At 48.3% G+C, this 17,488-nt stretch overlaps 1 protein-coding gene across 2 annotated transcripts in view; it reads right to left on the reverse strand.

Annotated features, from left to right (window-relative positions):
* Positions 1-17,488, reverse strand: part of ASAP1 (ArfGAP with SH3 domain, ankyrin repeat and PH domain 1) — a 276,123-nt gene that overhangs the window by 239,707 nt on the left and 18,928 nt on the right. For both annotated transcript variants that reach the window (XM_080939796.1, XM_080939795.1), the window contains exon 2: positions 4,865-4,950. In XM_080939796.1, coding sequence (XP_080795922.1) covers positions 4,865-4,923 — 59 coding nt within the window. In that variant the 5' untranslated portion in view covers positions 4,924-4,950. The remainder of the gene's footprint in view (positions 1-4,864; positions 4,951-17,488) is intronic.

Consider the following 17,488-nt stretch of genomic DNA (forward strand, 5'->3'; position numbering starts at 1 on the left):
AACGATGCTCACAAAGGCTTGGCCCTTAGTGCTTCAAACTCCTTTCCAGGACTCTGCACTGGGCCCAGCAAGCTGCGGCTTTCGGGAGGAAGGAAGGGAGGGAGGGAGGGAGGGAGGGAGAGAGGGAGGAAGGGAGGGAGGGAGGGAGGGAGGGGAGAGGGAGGGGGGAGGGAGGGGGGAGGGAGGGAAGAAGGGAGGAAGGGAGGGAGGGAGGGGAGAGGGAGGGGGGAGGGAGGGGGGAGGGAGGGAGGGAGGGAGAGGGAGGGGGGAGGGAGGGAGGAAGGGAGGGAGGGAGGAAGGGAGGGAGGGAGGGAGGGGGGAGGGAGGGGGAGGGAGGGAGGGAGGGAGGGGGAGGGAGGGAGGGAGGGAGAGAGGGAGGGGGGAGGGAGGGAGGAAGGGAGAGAGGGAGGAAGGGAGGGAGGGAGGGAGGGAGGGAGGAAGGGAGGGAGGGAGGAAGGGAGGGAGGGAGGGAGGGAGGAAGGGAGGGAGGGAGGGAGGGAGGGAGAGAGGGAACAGGATCAAACTTTGCCTGCTCTCAGTTTGAAGAGAATACTGTAACTGAGGAACAGCCCAAACTGGAAAGTGGCCTCGGGGAATTTTAGACTGCTTCAATAATACCCAAAGGCTCTTCACAATGGAACTTAAAAACTGTTTTTCTATCATGCGTTTCTTTTTCTTTCCCATCCAGACCCCAAAGGCATCCTGACCCTTTCTGCTATGTTAGAAATGCAGAGTTGAAAGGTCAGCCTTGTGTTTGGCTTCTGGGACACGTTTCCTGCCCATGTGCAGTACACATTCCTGACCCCTGCCCTGTGGCCAAAAAGGGACATCAGCTGGATGCAGGGAAATTCAATTTGGCCTAACAGCCGGCCGCACGGCAGCGACAGTCTGCCCTGACATTTGGAAGGCAGAGGATTTTCCCAGGGCTTGGCTTCAGACGGCTGCAGGCTGAAGTTGGGTCATTTGTATGTACGAAGGAAAACCCTGGAAGCTACGCCAGCCGAGTTCTGAGACCCACTCGGTCACAGTGGGCTGCTTTCCTGCCTTCTGGGGCCATCCCAGTGTCAGACAGGACCGCTCTTGATCCTTTCCCACCACAGTTCCCTGGCCATGCCACCTGCCCTGCTGTGGGGATGATCCTGTGCCTCCGCTCCTTCATTCACACCGTCCTGACTAATTTAAGAAGTCTTCACTCCTATTCTTGCCTTTCTCACACTGAATTCACAGCTCAAGTGCAGCCTGCTGCTAGGAGTGCCAGGCAGCTCCTCACTGTGACAGTGACAGACAAGACAAGAAAAGCTGACCCCTTCTGGGGTAGAGAACACTGCTTTATATGGCTGAATGTGGGCCGCATGTGGCTGGATTACCCATAACGAGGGAATTTTCCCCTACCAGTCACTCAGTGGAATGGTCAGGCTGGCTTGCAGCCCCACCCTGCGGCACCAGGGCATCCCACACTGAACCTGATCCGACAGCGCTCCACAAGACAGGCTGCACCATCTGCATGTACCCTGCATCCCAGTTCCTAGGTCCTCAGGAATGTGCAGTGGATTTTGTCCCTTCAGGGAAAGAAGGAAGGAACTAAGTAGTAGACATTCAAGTCTTCAGATTACAGTCCAGAGCACAAGGTTTGTAATCAACTCAGTTACACGAGTCAGGTCCCATCACTTACCAGCTAAGGTACATGCATGCGTGTGTGTGTGTGTGTGTGTGTGTGTGTGTGTGTGTGCGTGTGTGTGTGTGTGTGTGGCACGGGGACACACACATGTGTGTACATCTGTATGTAGGCCAGAGTTTCATGGTTTAGTCTTCCTCAGTCGCTCTCCACCTTAATTTTTGAGGCTGGGCCTCTCACTAAACCTGGAACTCAATAGTATAGATGATACGCTGTCGCTGCCTCCTGAGCACTGGGGTGACAGGCTTTCGTGTCTCTACGCTTGGCCTTCTCACCTGCCTTCAGGGGCTTAAACTCAGACCCTCAGGCTTGCACAGAACACACTTTACCGACTAAGACATCGGTGTACCCTTAAGGACACGTTTTCCCGAAGTAGAAATAAACACACAGAAGCGTCTGTCCCGAGTAGAATTTTACACATGAAGAAGCGAGCACTTGCATCATGCCTGACACATCTGCTCCATTCCAGCCACTGTCTCTCTCTCATCTTCAAAATGGAGGCTTCCTATACACTGAGACTCAGAGGCAGGGAATGGAATATCAGGGAGCTCAGGGTATTACAGTTAGCATTGCACCAGGAAGTGGACGGCACAGAGGGCGGAGCCACGGCACACAGTTAACATTGCACCAGGAAGTGGACGGCACAGAGGGCGGAGCCACGGCACTGATGGAAGTGTCAGGACCAGCAGCGGCTGTGGGAACGGGAGCAGTGGAAGCTACAGCAGCAGCAATAGCAGTGGTCACAGTAGGAGAGGCAGGAGAAGGCTAGGCAAGGATGGTGGAGGGATGCCCAGTCACTAAGCATCAGCACAGACTGCAAACAGCAGGCCAGATGAAAGCTGACACAGCATTGATGGTGCACCAGGCACAGGGCCGGGGCTTGGCCTTTGCTCTTCCACTGTTCACAAGAACACTTAGAGGAGTTGTACGGGTGGGCTTCACAGATAAAAATCCCGAGGCTCAGAGGGCTCAGCAGAATGTCAAGGTCACCCGAGTCGTGTCCAGCGATTACAAGTCTATCAGTCTGGCTAAGAAAAGAGCTTTTCAGCAGCATCCAGTAAGTTGTAGCTCAAGGATGGGTCCCCTCGTGTGCATTCCCTCCTCCTACACCAACAACACTGTCACTGCAAGTGCTCTCGAGTGCATTCCCTCCTCCTACACCAACAACACTGTCACTGCAAGCGCTTTAACTTCCAGCCCGACTTCCTGTGTTTTTAAAGCCAAGGACCTCTTGGGTTTTCTGCCATTCATAGCAAAACCTAAGTCCAACAATGCCACAAGTTCTTAAAATTACAGGACAATTCATATGCCTTAAAAAGGTACCTACAAGATTAATGCCACTTTGTGTGGTACACTTGACTTCAAAAACAAAACATAATAAAACAACAGGATTTGAAAAAACTTTGTGATAGCTGAACTATGAAAGCAGGCACCTACAGCCTTGTTTCCTTGGAAACAGTCTCTTGTCACTTCATGACTGGGTCATATCCAAAGCCTCAGTTTTGATTTCTGAGCTCACTTCTCCCACCCATTCAGTGTGTGTGTGTGTGTGTGTGTGTGTGTGTGTGTGTCATGTACATGCAGATGCCACAGCTTTATGCCCAGATATCTTCCTCAATTACTTCTGCACATTATATTTAAGACAAGGTCTCTTAATGAATATGGCTTATAGCTGTCTAGACTGGCTGGCCAGAAAGCTTCAAAAATCCACCACCACCACTACCACCACTACCACCATTATCCACAACAACAACAACAGTCCTCATCCTGCCACCCCCATCCACCCAGCCCTGGGGTTACAGACCCACACCACGTTGGTCCTGCCCAGCTTGTAACGGGAGCTAGAGATCTGAACTTGGGGCCTCATGCATAGCCAGCATCTCACTAACTGGGCCATCTCCCTAGCTCCTCATTTAGAAAACTTTCACTTATCCAACCATCCTTAAGATTTGTTTTCAGCCTAAAAATGAAATAATTGTTGCATTCTGTGTACCTACCACATCCACACACTTGATCGCATAACTTTTAGAGCCTGTGCCAAAGAAATCTGCAACATAAATGTTTACCCTGCCCCTTTCCTAGATAAGGAAGCGGAAGTAAGAGATAAGGTCACTGGCTCACACGAACCTGAACCAGGGCCAGGAATCAGCCCCTCCCTCCAGCACTGGCATGCATTCCTCCCAGGGCACTGACTTCCAGGCAACACCGGCCACGGCAAACTAACCCGTGCCAGTCAACCCTCATGGTTTTACACACTTCTCTTGGGGCTCTTCCTGAGCAGCCAGATCTATAATGGACCACTGAAGTTGAACTTCTTGGCCTCTCCTCATCTGCCCCAATTCTAGGATTCAGTTTTCCCAGCTGCCAAACTGGGTAAACCTTTCCCAACAGGATGACATAGACTATATGGGGAAGGGGTAGGGACAGGGAACACAGGGCCAGAGAAAATGACTTAAAATCTAGCTGGCAGAGCTATTTGCCAATGCAGTCATTCCCAGCCAGCAGGACAGATGGGTGGACAGGATGCAAAGGTCTCTAGAGAGGTTCGACCGACTAAAGCAGTAGACACAATATTCCTGACCACTTTCTGATACAATCGTCTTCCTCACCCTCCCCCACCGTGTGCGTTTCCTTAGGACTAAATTCAACAGACGATGAATCCCATAGAAAACAGTCGGTCAATGCTTGCCTGCAGTGCACAAAGACCTGGTGCCGTCCCCAGCACTACGTCTACTGGGCGTGGCAGTAACACCTGGAATCCCTGCAGTTAAGAAGTGGAAACAAGAAGGATCAGGAGCTCAAAGTCACCCTCAGTACACGTTACAACCAAAACCAGCCTGGGGATACAGAATATCCTGCCTCAACAAGCAAGGAGACTGGAGATGGCTCAACAGGTAAGGGTATTTGTTACTGGGTCTGAGAACGTAAGCTGCGTTCCAGGAATCTATATGGTGGAAGGAGAAAACCAACCCCCAGACTTATCCTCTGACTTCTACAGGCATGCTATAAAGTGCACATGCATAAATTAATACATGTAAAAAAAAAAAGGAGAGAAAATTTTCAGAGGTCTGTCATGCCACAAATACCAAAAGCACGGTGGGCATGAATGTTTGTACCAATGTTGCTTCCAACCCACCCCGGAAAAACATCAGCATGTTCCCCAGACAGGGTGGGCCGGGGACCACTCACCGATTCCATAGTGAATCTCTTGAGGAAAAACTGGAGAGCCGGGAGGCTGAAGATCTCATGTCTCAGCCGTCACATCCGAAAACGACCTGAACAGTGGGAGAAAAGGTGACACGGTCAGCAAGGGGGTGGTGGGTAAAGTGGGCAAGAAAACCTGTATCCAACCAATGGAGGCCGAGCCCTCATTAGAAGTGCTCTGGCTCCCCAGAGTGACCAGTCAGCATGTGAGGGTAGACAGCTAGCATGTTACTCCCCACAGTGGGGTTGACACTTCCATCAGAGCAGCTCTGTGCAAGACTGTTCAGGAACTTTCTTGCCTTCTATTTCTGGCTCAACCTTGGAGAACAATTTACAAGTCATTAACTTCTCTAGGCCCAGGCTCCTTAAACATGAACCAACAGTGTATGGCAGGTATGACGGACGGACGGACAGACAGATACACGCAGCTGTGTGCCTCCTGGAAAGCAGAGGAACCCATCCCAGGAAGAAGGCAGATGAGAATGAATCTACATATTTCAGGACAGCCCCTGTGAGGATGGGAAAGGATTGGAATTAATGCATGAATACCAAAGCTTAACTAATTGCTGAATTACTGAACTCAGGCGGTCTAGAATGTAAAACATTGCACAAGGAAGCAGCTTCAATATTTGTAAGATAGAAGAGAAAGATGGGGCTGTAAACTACCATGAGCCATGGGGATTGCTTGGTGCTTCTCCAGGGTCACTAGCTCAGAGGGGTTCCCCAATCCAAGACCAGAAACTCGGCCCCATCATCTTAGGGGCGCGGCCCACTTAGCTGTTGCCCTATCTCCTCTGATGCCCTGGACTAAGCCCCCAAGTACAGTCATCTGGGCTACTGCTGCCAACCTAACCTCAGTCCTAAATCAGGTCCTCCACAATGGAACCACTCTCTCCCTTCCACTCTTTTGTACATACAAAATACTGCGGAAGGGAGGCATGGGGTCCATGTGTCTCTCACTCAGCTACAATCAGCATCAAGCACTGCTGGTCTTTTAAAAACCCATATGCAAGTAAGACTTATATATCTTGGGTTTTTTGCGGGGGAGATTAATTACATGCATATAAGTATGTCTGCATGACATATGCACAGGAACACATGTGCTTTCAAAGTCCAGTTCAAAAGAGGACAAGGAAATCTTTGGAGCAGGAGTTACAGGTGAGCTACCAGGTATGGATGCTGAGAACTGAACTTAGGTCCTCTACAAAAGCAGTAAGTGCTCTTAACTGCCGAGGCATCTTTCTGGTCCCAAGATTCCATCTCTAATTAATCAAAATTAATTCTTTAATCTTGATGTGCAAGATTAAATTTTAGAAATCTGATGGTGTCATCTCCCACCTCTCCACCCCCAGCTAAACCATCTTTCTGTGGCTTCTTGGTGCTCTGGAACAAAAGCTATTAAGAGGTGGGTCGTCTCTATGAGGGGTAAGGCAAAAGCTAGCAACAGTAACTTTCTGAACACCCAACTACCAAAGGTGAATTATAATTCAAATGCACAATGAATGTTTGATTTTTAAAAACTGCTCAAGTTGCTGATTTGGGTTGCATGAATCTTGACTGAGGATCAGGACAAAATGTCCAGTGATTTCTGAAATAGCCAAAATATTCTATTTTGCACCATGTGCCCATTAGAAGCACCATTCTTTGAGTTGATGATTATAAACCTGAAGCATGGATGAGCTCTGGAAAATACTAAAGATGTTCTCTGTCTTTCAGTCTCAGGTATTCAAGCAAAACTCCATTCATGTAAAAAACAAATAAGCCAACAAGTATATCCATCTTGTTAGTGTGCATAATTGATTCCTCTTCAATAAATGGTCATTTAAGACTAAATGTACAGTTTTGCCTACATACATACTTTGTAAATCTACAGAAAAGAGGTTGTGTTTAAATTTCTTGCACAAAAGTTGGGGATGGATAAAGTTTAAAAAGCCCTGCTCCATGAAAAGAATGGAAATCACTGGAACGTACTTGCTAGCCTCTTTGGCCTCCAAGCCTGACAACCTAAATGCAAGGGGCCCACATGGGAAAAGAGAACCAGCTCTCTCCAGATGTCCTCTGACTTCCATATGTCTGCAATAGCATGTTACGTACACACATACACAAATGAATAAATAAATGTAAGAAATACTTAAAAGATAACTGGACAGCATGAGACCATTAATTTATGAACACCAATGAATATAAGGCAGGGGGAAGAAATGAGGCCTTGAACACAGACAGCACAGCCAGGATGACACAGGGATCCTGCAGTGTTTCTACCTGCCTGGTGCCAACCTGACTCTCACAAAAGTACTTCGAGCCAGATAATGAGTCATACTTATGGAAGAAAACACTCAAGACTTAGATACCAATACTAATAATAATGTGCTTGAGGCAGGGCACAGGAGAACCAGATTCTGGATGCAGGCTCAATGGCGTACACTGGGAATGTAGTTTGGTTGGTGGAGTGTTTGCCTAATATGAGCAAAATGCTAGGTTTGATCCTTAGCACTGTAAATGAGGTGTGGCTATGCACACCTTTAATTTTAGCTCTCTGGAGATAAAGGCAGGAAGATCAGAAAGTTCAAGGCCATCCTCGGCTGCATGAGGAATTTGAATCTAGGCTGGGATACGTGAGACTCTCCCAGAAATGTTAGTATAATAAATATATAAATAAACTGCAGTCATACTTCCTCTAAATAGTCTTCCACAGGCTGCCACAGGAGTCCCGTAGCTTCTTGTCTACTCATCTGCCTCAGCCTTTGATAGGTTTCCAGAATCCCAGGTTTATAAGTTAGCTCTCAGGCTCTTAGGTCCTTGTTTGTAAAACAAAGCCATAATTCCAGCCTGGCCCACATCAGTAGACACTATGAACCTCCAGAGATGAGGGTGAAAGAGCTGTGTGAGGTGTGACACTCCAATGCCTTGAGAATGACCTCTTAAGATAAGGCCAGGTCCATACATCGGCCGAGATGGACACAGTGTTCTGAGCTAAGCACACACATTAAAACCATGGTATCCTCTGTGTCTGATTCGGTTTCAGAGATTATTTCTTCCCAGAGGGATCATGACACTCAGAACTCACTCCTCATACTATAGAATAATCAAAATCTAGATTCCAGTAGATCACAGGTCCCAATACTATGATTCTGCTACATGGACACAGCATTAAACTACTTCTGCCTTCCTACCCTTATGCCCATATACTACTGCATCTCTCAACCCTCATCAGAAAGGCTTCTCTTTGTAGTAAATACTGATTAACAGAGACACACAACAGTCAACAAGCAGAAAATACAAGATCAAGAAAGTGTGGTGAGCTCTATACCAGACATCTATACTACATTTCCCACCCTAAGGATCAGGGACCACCATAAGTGCCAGAAGTAACAGATGTCTGCAGTCAAACAGGCTTGTCTGGACACGAGAAGGCAGCTGCACACATGAGCCCACACTAGCTGTGACAGCATGACCAAGCCAGCAGAAAGCCCAGCATGGGCCAGGGAGGGGCTCATGAAGTCTCACCCATAGCTGAGGAGCTACTGGCAATGGATGGCTCAGGGAGAAGGAAGTAAGTGTTCTTCAAGGATGTGGCTCCTGAAAGGCTATCCATGCTTCAGGACATGGTCCTACAGTAGTGCAGGCAGCACCCAGTGTGTGTGTGTGTGTGTGTGTGTGTGTCTGTGTGTGTCTGTGTGTGTCTGTGTGTCTGTGTGTGTGTGTCTGTCTGTGTGTCTGTGTGTCTGTGTGTGTCTGTGTGTGTCTGTGTGTCTCTCTGTGTGTGTTTGTGTGTCTGTGTCTGTGTGTCTCTCTGTGTCTGTGTGTCTTTGTGTGTGTGTCTGTGTGTGTCTCTGTGTATGTGTGTGTCTGTGTCTATGTGTGTATGTGTATCTGTGTGTGTGTCTGTGTGTGTGTGTCTGTGTGTCTCTGTGTATGTGTGTCTGTGTCTGTGTGTCTCTGTGTGTATGTAAGAGTGAGCACATGAAGACATGAATTTGGGAAGGAAAGGTACTTGATGAATAGAAGAGGAATTATAAGGGAAGGAATTCAAGGTTTCAGGCATGGTTTTGAAGTTCACACCCAATCCCAGGATCCCCTTTGTCTTCCTGTATATCATGAGGTAAAGAAACCTGTCACAATGCTCTAGCTGAGAACATAGGACCAAGAAGGGGGACTGAGCCCTCTGAAACCATCAGCCAAAACAAACACTCTACCCTGAAGATGTTCGCTCTCTCCAATGCCAATCCTCAAAGAGTAGCTGAGTTTCATTCCACAAGCGCCTCACAGACCAGATCCGCATCCTTTCAGAAAGGATGTTATGAACCTCTGGAGTCATCTGCAGCTGGCTACAGCTCAGACAATTGCTTCCTCTCATAAAATCATGTCAAACACTTCTCACATTTACCAATGTGATTTTGTTTCCTGTTCTCTGGGAGCTGTAGTTAGACAAAACCAAGAGCCTAAAGAAAAATAAGTCAAACATATTGTAGTGTTATTATTTCTTTCTATCTCAGCAGCTCAACTTGTTTCTTTGGGGTGAAGCTCCAACCCTTCCAGGAAGCATTCCCAGAATCTCCTAGTGCAATAGTTTGCCCATTCTGAACTCTGCGGCATCACTTATAATGGAAACAACCCCTCAGTGGGCAGGGCAATGGTCTTGTGTCAGCTTGATTTGGCTAGGAACTGCCCAGGCAGCTGCAAAAACATTGTATCCTATGAGTCTGCTGAGGGTGAATGGGCCCCATCCAGTTTGTCCAAAGGCCTGAGTGAAAAGAAAAGACCACATGAGCTGAAATCTGTGTTCTTCTGTCCTTGGTTGGACACTGATATTCCTTCTTCTTGGGCCTTCTGGTTCAGGTTAGGACTAACACTTTTGGCCTCCTGGTCGTCAGGCTTCCGGACTCAAACTGAACCACGTTAGTGACTTTCTTGGCTAACCCACTTGCAGGTGGCAGATCCTGAGACTTCTCTGCCTCATTAAAAGATAGTGCACCCTGTTTCAAGCAACACCTGCCCTCCTCTTTGCCCCCCCCCTGTCTACAGCCAAGAGACAAGCTTAAAGGTAGCCAAGGGAGTGGCTCCAAAAATACAGCCCTCAGACCAAGATGAGTGAACAACACATCAGGAGACAAAACCATAGCTTCCCCAACACAAAGAGGCCCCCAGGAGAATGAGGCACAGCAGGGTAGGATTCCATCTACTGGGGACCATATCATCTTTGCCTCTCTGCTTCATGCCTTCACCTCACATCTGCAGTCTCTCCACGACTTTTGGCTTCAGGCAGAGCCTGCCTAGAGATGGTAAGATGATAGTTACAGTGCAGTGTTGCTAGGAAGGAAATGGCCATAAAGTGCGAGAGCTGCCACTCAGGGCAGGAGTGTGGTTGAGGAGAGGGAGGCCCTCGTCATCCCTTAAGGGTGCTTGACTGAGGTGTAGGAATGGTTGGATACGGTCTGCTAAAGAACGTGAATTTCGTGTCTCATCTTTTACGTGGGCATTTGTCAAGGTTTGTTTAAATGACTGAAGCTGTGAGTTGCAAGTTCCCTTGCTTGATTGACAGCTGCCAGTCTTCCCCCATGCCTGGCTACAGTGTCAGCTACCTAGGGCAGAACCGAATGACCACCCCGGGCTGAGCAGGGACCTCGGCAGATCAGAACCTCTGGTGTTATTCTCATGCTTCCCAAGTCCTGCAAGGCTGTGAATGACACTGATGCCACTCCTGAAGGCCTGTCAGGGGCAGTGGCAACTAAACTTCAGCCCCACTGTTTCACAGGAACACCAAAGCTGTCCAAACAGACACTCCCTTGATAGTTCCTGGAGTGTGCATCATGACAGCTGCGGTTGCTTCAAATGCTTTGTGAAAGAATGTTCAGGGACATTCACATAGTGACTGATGCCCAGATAAGACCCTGAACCAGTCCCCGATGCCCCTGAGACATTCTGTTGCAAACACATGACAACTGTTATGGTGGCTATTTCCTAGCTATGCTCTGGGAGACTTTGCCTGTCACAGAACCACCTGCAATGACTGCAGACCTAGCTTTGTCAGGACGGCTTCGAATGACTCTCTGTGGCTCCATTACAGCCATCCAACCTTCTAACATTTTCCTAACAATCTTCAATCCGGAGGCAGGGGTGGGAGAGTCCCCAGCCAGGCCATCTAGGGTTTATGTACAACTGTCTGCAAAAGCAACAGTGCTGAGATCTGTCCAACAGAGTCCTTCTGTCCACCTCCCTGTGTTGTTGTCACTCACGGTGTTGCAGCCCAAAGTCTATTAAAGCCTCACCGAGTGTTTTATTGCCTCTTGTGGTCTTTTTCCTTACCACATAAGAGCAAGCTGATAACACAAATAACAGACAACTCCCAGGGTTGCCAGCCCCAAACGTGCCCAGTAGCAGCAGCTGAATACTTCCAGAAGCTGGAAGCAGAGACTGTGAAGAGCTGAGTCTGAGGAAGAGTTTCAGAGAGCCACCAAACATAGTGCTTCCGTCTATCAAGGAGCTGTCACATAGGAGCTGAGGGTTCCAACACTCAGAGGTCAGAGCTCTAGCGTGACCTTCTGCACGCTACTTAGTGACTATACTTGGAGCTCAGCACTGGAGCACTGAATGCAGGGGATCCTGCCAAGCTTGGCTTAGAGATGCTGACACCAAGGAGCTTCTATCTAAATGAAGCAGAGGACCCACAGCCAAATGGGTGATAGGACAAATAGCTGTCATATAGTGACAACCCAACTAGGAACGACACCTGCAGCCAGGAGTCCTTACTTAGCAGCTTGTCACTACGATCAGCAGCATGGATGTATTTCGTGTCTTCTCATCCTGTTGGTGTTCAGTGACCCTTGCCCTAGTGACAATCAGAGAGGATGCTGCTTCCAAGGCCTGAAAGTCACCTTCCAAGCCAGGAATAATGTCTTAGTCTCCCAGCCTCCACTCAGTCCAAGGACAGGCACAATGGACGAAGAGCTTGCATGGGAGGTTCTAGCTCCCCTGGGAGCCTTGTGGCTGAGTGTTCCCTAGCAGCATTCGGGCTACATGCCAGGTACGCTGTCACCTGCAGTCACTGGTTCTCCAAGCCCAAAGCAGCGAGAAGCACCACTCTTACTCTGTCTTAAGAAAGCAACAACAACCCTCACAACCTAAATAATCAGTTTTTTAAATAACAACACCAGCAGGTGCTGTGTGACAAGTATGTGTACCACACAGGCCAACAATTAACTTAGTTTCATAACAACCTGAGAGCGGCATCATTGTTGCTTCATCTCACCAGGAAGAAATGAGCTAATACAGGATGAGTATCTTCCCAGAGTTTTTATGAGTAACAAATGAAACTTAGTGTCCTGGTTAGCTGACAAACTGACACAGCCCCTGTCATCCAACAGGAGAGTCTCTGTTGAGGAACTCCCCAGATCAGACTGGTTTGTGGGCATGTCTGTGATGGATTACCATGTTTGTTAATTGATGTAGTAGAGCCCAGCCCACTGTGGGTAGAACTATTCCCTAGGCAGGTGATCCTAAATTAAATAACCATTCTATGAGATGGTTGCATGGTTCCTATTGTACTTCCTTAACTACTGAGTGATTTGGTCAGAGGTAATGTGTGTGGAAGAGCAAGCAAGCCTGCCTGCCTTCATGTTCCTGCCTCAACTCCTCTCAGTGAAGATCTAGAACTGTAAGATAAAATAAGCCCTTTACTCTCATAAGTTGATTTTGGTTAGACTGTTCTCATCATAGCAACAGAAACAAAAACTAGAACACCTAAATATGTCTAAGTCCTTTCTTTCCTTTAAATCTCAACAGCCTTTCAGAGCGAGAGTGGCCTCAGGAGAGAGAACTCCATTGTACTTGTCTCCTACTAGGAATGTCAGAAGGGAAAGGGGACTTATAAGAAGTTAACCAGACCAGCCTCATGCAAACTCATGCCTCGTCCTGACAGCAGCCACCACCCAGCCACCCAGCTTGGCTGTATTCTTCATAATTGCTTTTTCCCTTCGTTCTCCGATGGCCATATTTTCACAAGTTAGCATGTCTGAAATAGAAAGTGTGTTCCTGCTTTCTCTGCTAGCACTGTTAGGACATCAATAATGCATTCTATAATCAAAGGAATCCCAGAAGCAAAAGAAATGAACTATGTCTAAGCAGCACGCAATGCCATTTACTTAAAGCCGAGCACAGACGTTACAGGACCAACATGGTGGGGAACAAAGAGCCGAATCCTTCCTTTAGCTCTTCCAAATAATCATACAAAGCACACCTAGTCCCACATGAAGACGCACCCACATGCTCCCACCCCTCCCCCTTCCCATCTAGCTGCGGTTGATAACTCCTGGGCGTTGCATTTTTGAATATCCGCAGGGCTAAAGAGAAACGAGTCCCAATCACTTACCTGGTTATTCACACAGAACATGTCTAAAGAGTACCCTTCGAACTGAAGAACATAGATGGACAAGACATCAGTTACTTTCTGTTTTACCAGATCCATTCATCCCTACACTGGGTGGCAGAATCTAACAAGGTACCATCCAAAGCTCGGCACAGTCTTCTGATGCAAGCCACACAGATCAACCTAGCATCTGACCTACAGTTGTGCCTACCTACAAAAGCAGAAGCTACTCTAAAGCAGAAAAACAATGCACATGACTGGATGGAGTAGCTCCTTGGAGCTGGAGGAGAGTAGCAGCAGGTCTTGAGGTGGAACAAGAGGCTATCAGACAGACGGGGAGAGGATCTGCGTGGACCCATGCAAAGTACAAGGCCACAGCCTTCAGAAACTGTTCATTGTGGGGATGTGTTGTTCTGCCCAGCACAGTGTTGCCCCATCCAGAAGCATATGGCAGTAAAGGTATGTAATTTCAAGTTTGCTCCCATCTAAAGCTGTGACCATAGGCAAATGTGAAGGCTTGCAATTAGGAAGTTCTCGGCTCTCTGCTCCTCCCTGTTGTACAGACAGCCGCATCTTCTCGTGCAGTGCCAGCCTCGTCCCTTAGACAAGATGGTGAGGGTCAGTGTGAACGGATTTGGCCGTATTGGGCGCCTAGTTACTAGGGCTGCCTTCTGCGCAGGATCTGGCAAAGTGGATATTGTCACCAACAATGACCCCTTCATTGACCTCAACTATATGGTCTACATGTTCCAGGATGACTCTACCCATGGCAAATTCAATGGCACAGTCAAGGCTGAGAATGGGAAGCTTGTCATCAATGGGAAGCTCATCACCATCTTCCAGGAGCAAGATCTCACTAATATCAAATATAGTGATGCTGGTGCTGAGTACGTTGTAGAATCTACTGGCATCTTCACCACCATGGAGAAGGCCGGGGTCCACTTGAAGGGTGGGGCCAAAAGGGTCATCATCTCTGCCCCTGTGGCCAATGCCCTCATGTTTGTGATGGGTGTGAACCATGTGAAATATGACAACTCCCTCAAGATTGTCAGCAATGCATCCTGCAACACCAACTGTTTAGCCCCCCGGGATAAGGTCATCCATGACAACATTAGCATTGTGGAAGGGCTCATGACTACAGTTCATGCCATCACTGCCACTCAGAAGACTGTGGATGGCCCCTCTGGAAAGCTGTGGTGTGATGGCCATGGGGCAGCCCAGAACATCATCCCTACATCCACTGGTGCTGCCAAGGCTGTGGGCACGGTCATCCCAGGGCTGAACGGGAAGCTCACTGGCATGACCTTCCATGTTCCTACCCACAATGTATCTGTTGTGGATCTGACATGCCGCCTGGAGAAAACTGCCAAGGATGATGAGATCAAGAAGGTGGTGAAGCAGGCAGCTGAGGGCCCACTAAAGGGCATCCTGGGCACACTGAGGACCAGGTTGTCTCCTGTGACTTCAACAGCAACTCCCACTCTTCCACTTTTGATGCCAGAGCTGGCATCGCTCTCAATGACAACTTTGTGAAGCTCATTTCCTGGTGTGACAATGACTGTGGCTACAGCAACAGGGTGGTGGACCTCATGGCCTACATGGCCTCTAAGGAGTAAGAAACCCTGGAACACCCACCCCCCAGCAAGGACACTGAGAGCAAGAGAGAGACTCTCAGTTGCTGAGGAGTCCCATCCCAACTTGGTCCCCAACACTGAGCATCTCCCTCACAATTTCCATTCCAGAGCCCCATAATAATAGGAGGGGTCTAGGGAGCCTTCTTTATTCTCTTGAATAACATCAATAAAGTTCCGCTTCACCCCCTCCCCCAAATAGGAAGTTCTCAACGAGAAAGTAAAAGTTGAAGAAGCTTTGGAGTCTGGGTATCGTGGTCCCAGAGTATCTGCCTCTTCCCTTACCAGCCTCAAGTAAGCATCTCACCTTTCTGAACTTCTAATTTTTCTCCGCACCCAGCACTTGGGAAGGGTGAGGATGATGATCAGAAGCTGAACATCGTAGACCCTGGGCTATGCAGCCAGTTTGAAGCCAGACTAAATACAAAAACCCTTGTTTCACAATTAAATAAACAGGTAACTTTACAAAAAAGTATCTTCAAGGGCCTGCTGTGAATTAGACCTTCTGGAAAAAAACATGGGTAACTGATGCTTCTCTTGGCATCTCTTTGCCCTTCTAGTCACAAAATAGTACCAAACTTGGTCTCCCAGGGATAAACCAAGATAGGGGATCTATTACATGTGCTATTTTAAAGTTCCACGATGGCACATCAGAATGTCCTACTGCTGGAGCTAGGACTACTGTCCATTTCCACAGCTCTAAGGATGGCTGGTGCACAGCAGGTGGTTGCCAGAACACACTCCCTGAGTCAGTTAAGAAGAGGGGTGGGGCAGAGAGACCTCTGCATGACCTGTCAGAATGGGAAGGTGAGAATACCTTTTACATTGTAGGCAATGCAAATAATAATAATAATGTGTTATTAATAATTTATTAATATGTACAAATAGATACAATTGCATATATGCATAAATATATACATGCCATATTTCCTTCCAGTGTATCTTCCTACACTGACTCAGTGTAGATCCAGGACTACCCACTGAACCACTTGGGATCAGCTCCTTAGGAGGCCAAGCCGGGGACATCAGGGTGCCACCTGAAATGTTAGGCTGTTGGAAAAACTCTCTGGCAAGCAAGACAGAATTATGGGGAAAACAATCTGTCACTCCCCCCCCCCTGCCCCCGCCTCTCCAGAGAAGCCTTCGGGGAACAAGATGACCCTCAGCCAGGACTGTGCCTGGCCCAGTGCATGTTCGGTAACTTGATAAATTAATAAACCAAACAAATATCTCATGCCAAGACTTTCCAGCAATGTCCAATTCCTAGTTGCCAAAGGATTAGCAGCATGTTATCAAGACGCTGGTTTCTACGAGCCTCTTGCTTGGCAGTTATGTGTGGTTTGAGTGTCCCTGACAGGCCCCATGTTCTAGAATCGGCTGCAAACCAAAGACATTAATTCAGGCTCCTCACTTTCCCCAAGATCTTATCCCCAAATGACAAATAATTAAAATCAGTTAATCAAGACAGATGTATATCATCCCCCAAGGGGTGGCTATGGCCTTGGCTCCTAGCCAAGAAAGGGCTACTAGCTCCTTAGGGCCTCGGGTGCCAGTGAGGAAGCAAGGATCATAACATCTCTATCTCACAAGCACTGTGAGAGTTCTTGAGAAGAGAAAGCAGAGCAGAGACATCCTCTTCAGCATCTCGGCAGCCTGACCTGATGGGTACCCTGCTGCCTCAAAATCTTGAATGACCAGGACTCAGATGAGTCACTACATGGCAAAATTAGAAGAAGCTGGGCCGGTAATGTAGCTTAATTAGTAAAGACCTTGGCCACACATTCGTGAAGTTCTGGGTGTGTTATCCCATGTCTGAAATCCGAGCACTTCAGCAAGAGAGGCAAAAGGACCAGGAGTTCACAAACATGATGGGTTATAAGGCAAGACTGAAGCCAGCCTGGGTTTTGTGAAACCTTCTCTGAAAGAAGAATGGAGGGAGAGAGAGAAAGACAGAGACAGAGAGACAGAGACACAGAGAGAGAGAGACCCCATGCCAAAACAGAGGGCACTGTTCCCAGGACAGGCATGTACAGACGCATGTGCACCCTGACATGAAGTGCAAAGGAAGGCACACAGCTGTGCAGGGCCCTTCCCCGTGGCCGGCTGCAGAAAAGCAGCCAGGCACTTTCCAGATCCCCTGAGGGGCCCCGACTGAGGACTCAGTGTGCTGGATCAGGACATTCCAGCGTCAGCCCGCTTCCTCTGCAGAGCGGTCTTCCTGGCTCATTCTGGCAGGGATGCAGGTTGGAAGACCCGCCCTTCCTTGACCCTCCCACCTCCGTGCTGTGACTGATGTGGGATGGGTGGCCAGGCAACAGCAAGCCTGGAAGTCCAGCTTTGCAGAAGCCATACCTGCACATCTCAGCAGACAGAATGGACAAGCACTCACTGGAAAAGAAGTGGAACGTAGACTGACAGCTGACCCATAGGGAGGAGGAGAGAGTGAACCTCAGTCATTGTTCCATCATGCCAGCGTTCATGGGTACAGTTAGAAAGAATCACACCCCACCTCTCTCTTTCTCAGAAAGTTTGCTTCAAGTGGGTTACTGGACGTCGGGTGATACCCAAATACAACACAATAGCTCCAAGGAAAAAAGGCCTCTCATCAGGCAG

Source organism: Micromys minutus, assembly GCF_963924665.1.
Source record: "Micromys minutus genome assembly, chromosome: 27".
Lineage (NCBI taxonomy): Eukaryota > Metazoa > Chordata > Mammalia > Rodentia > Muridae > Micromys > Micromys minutus.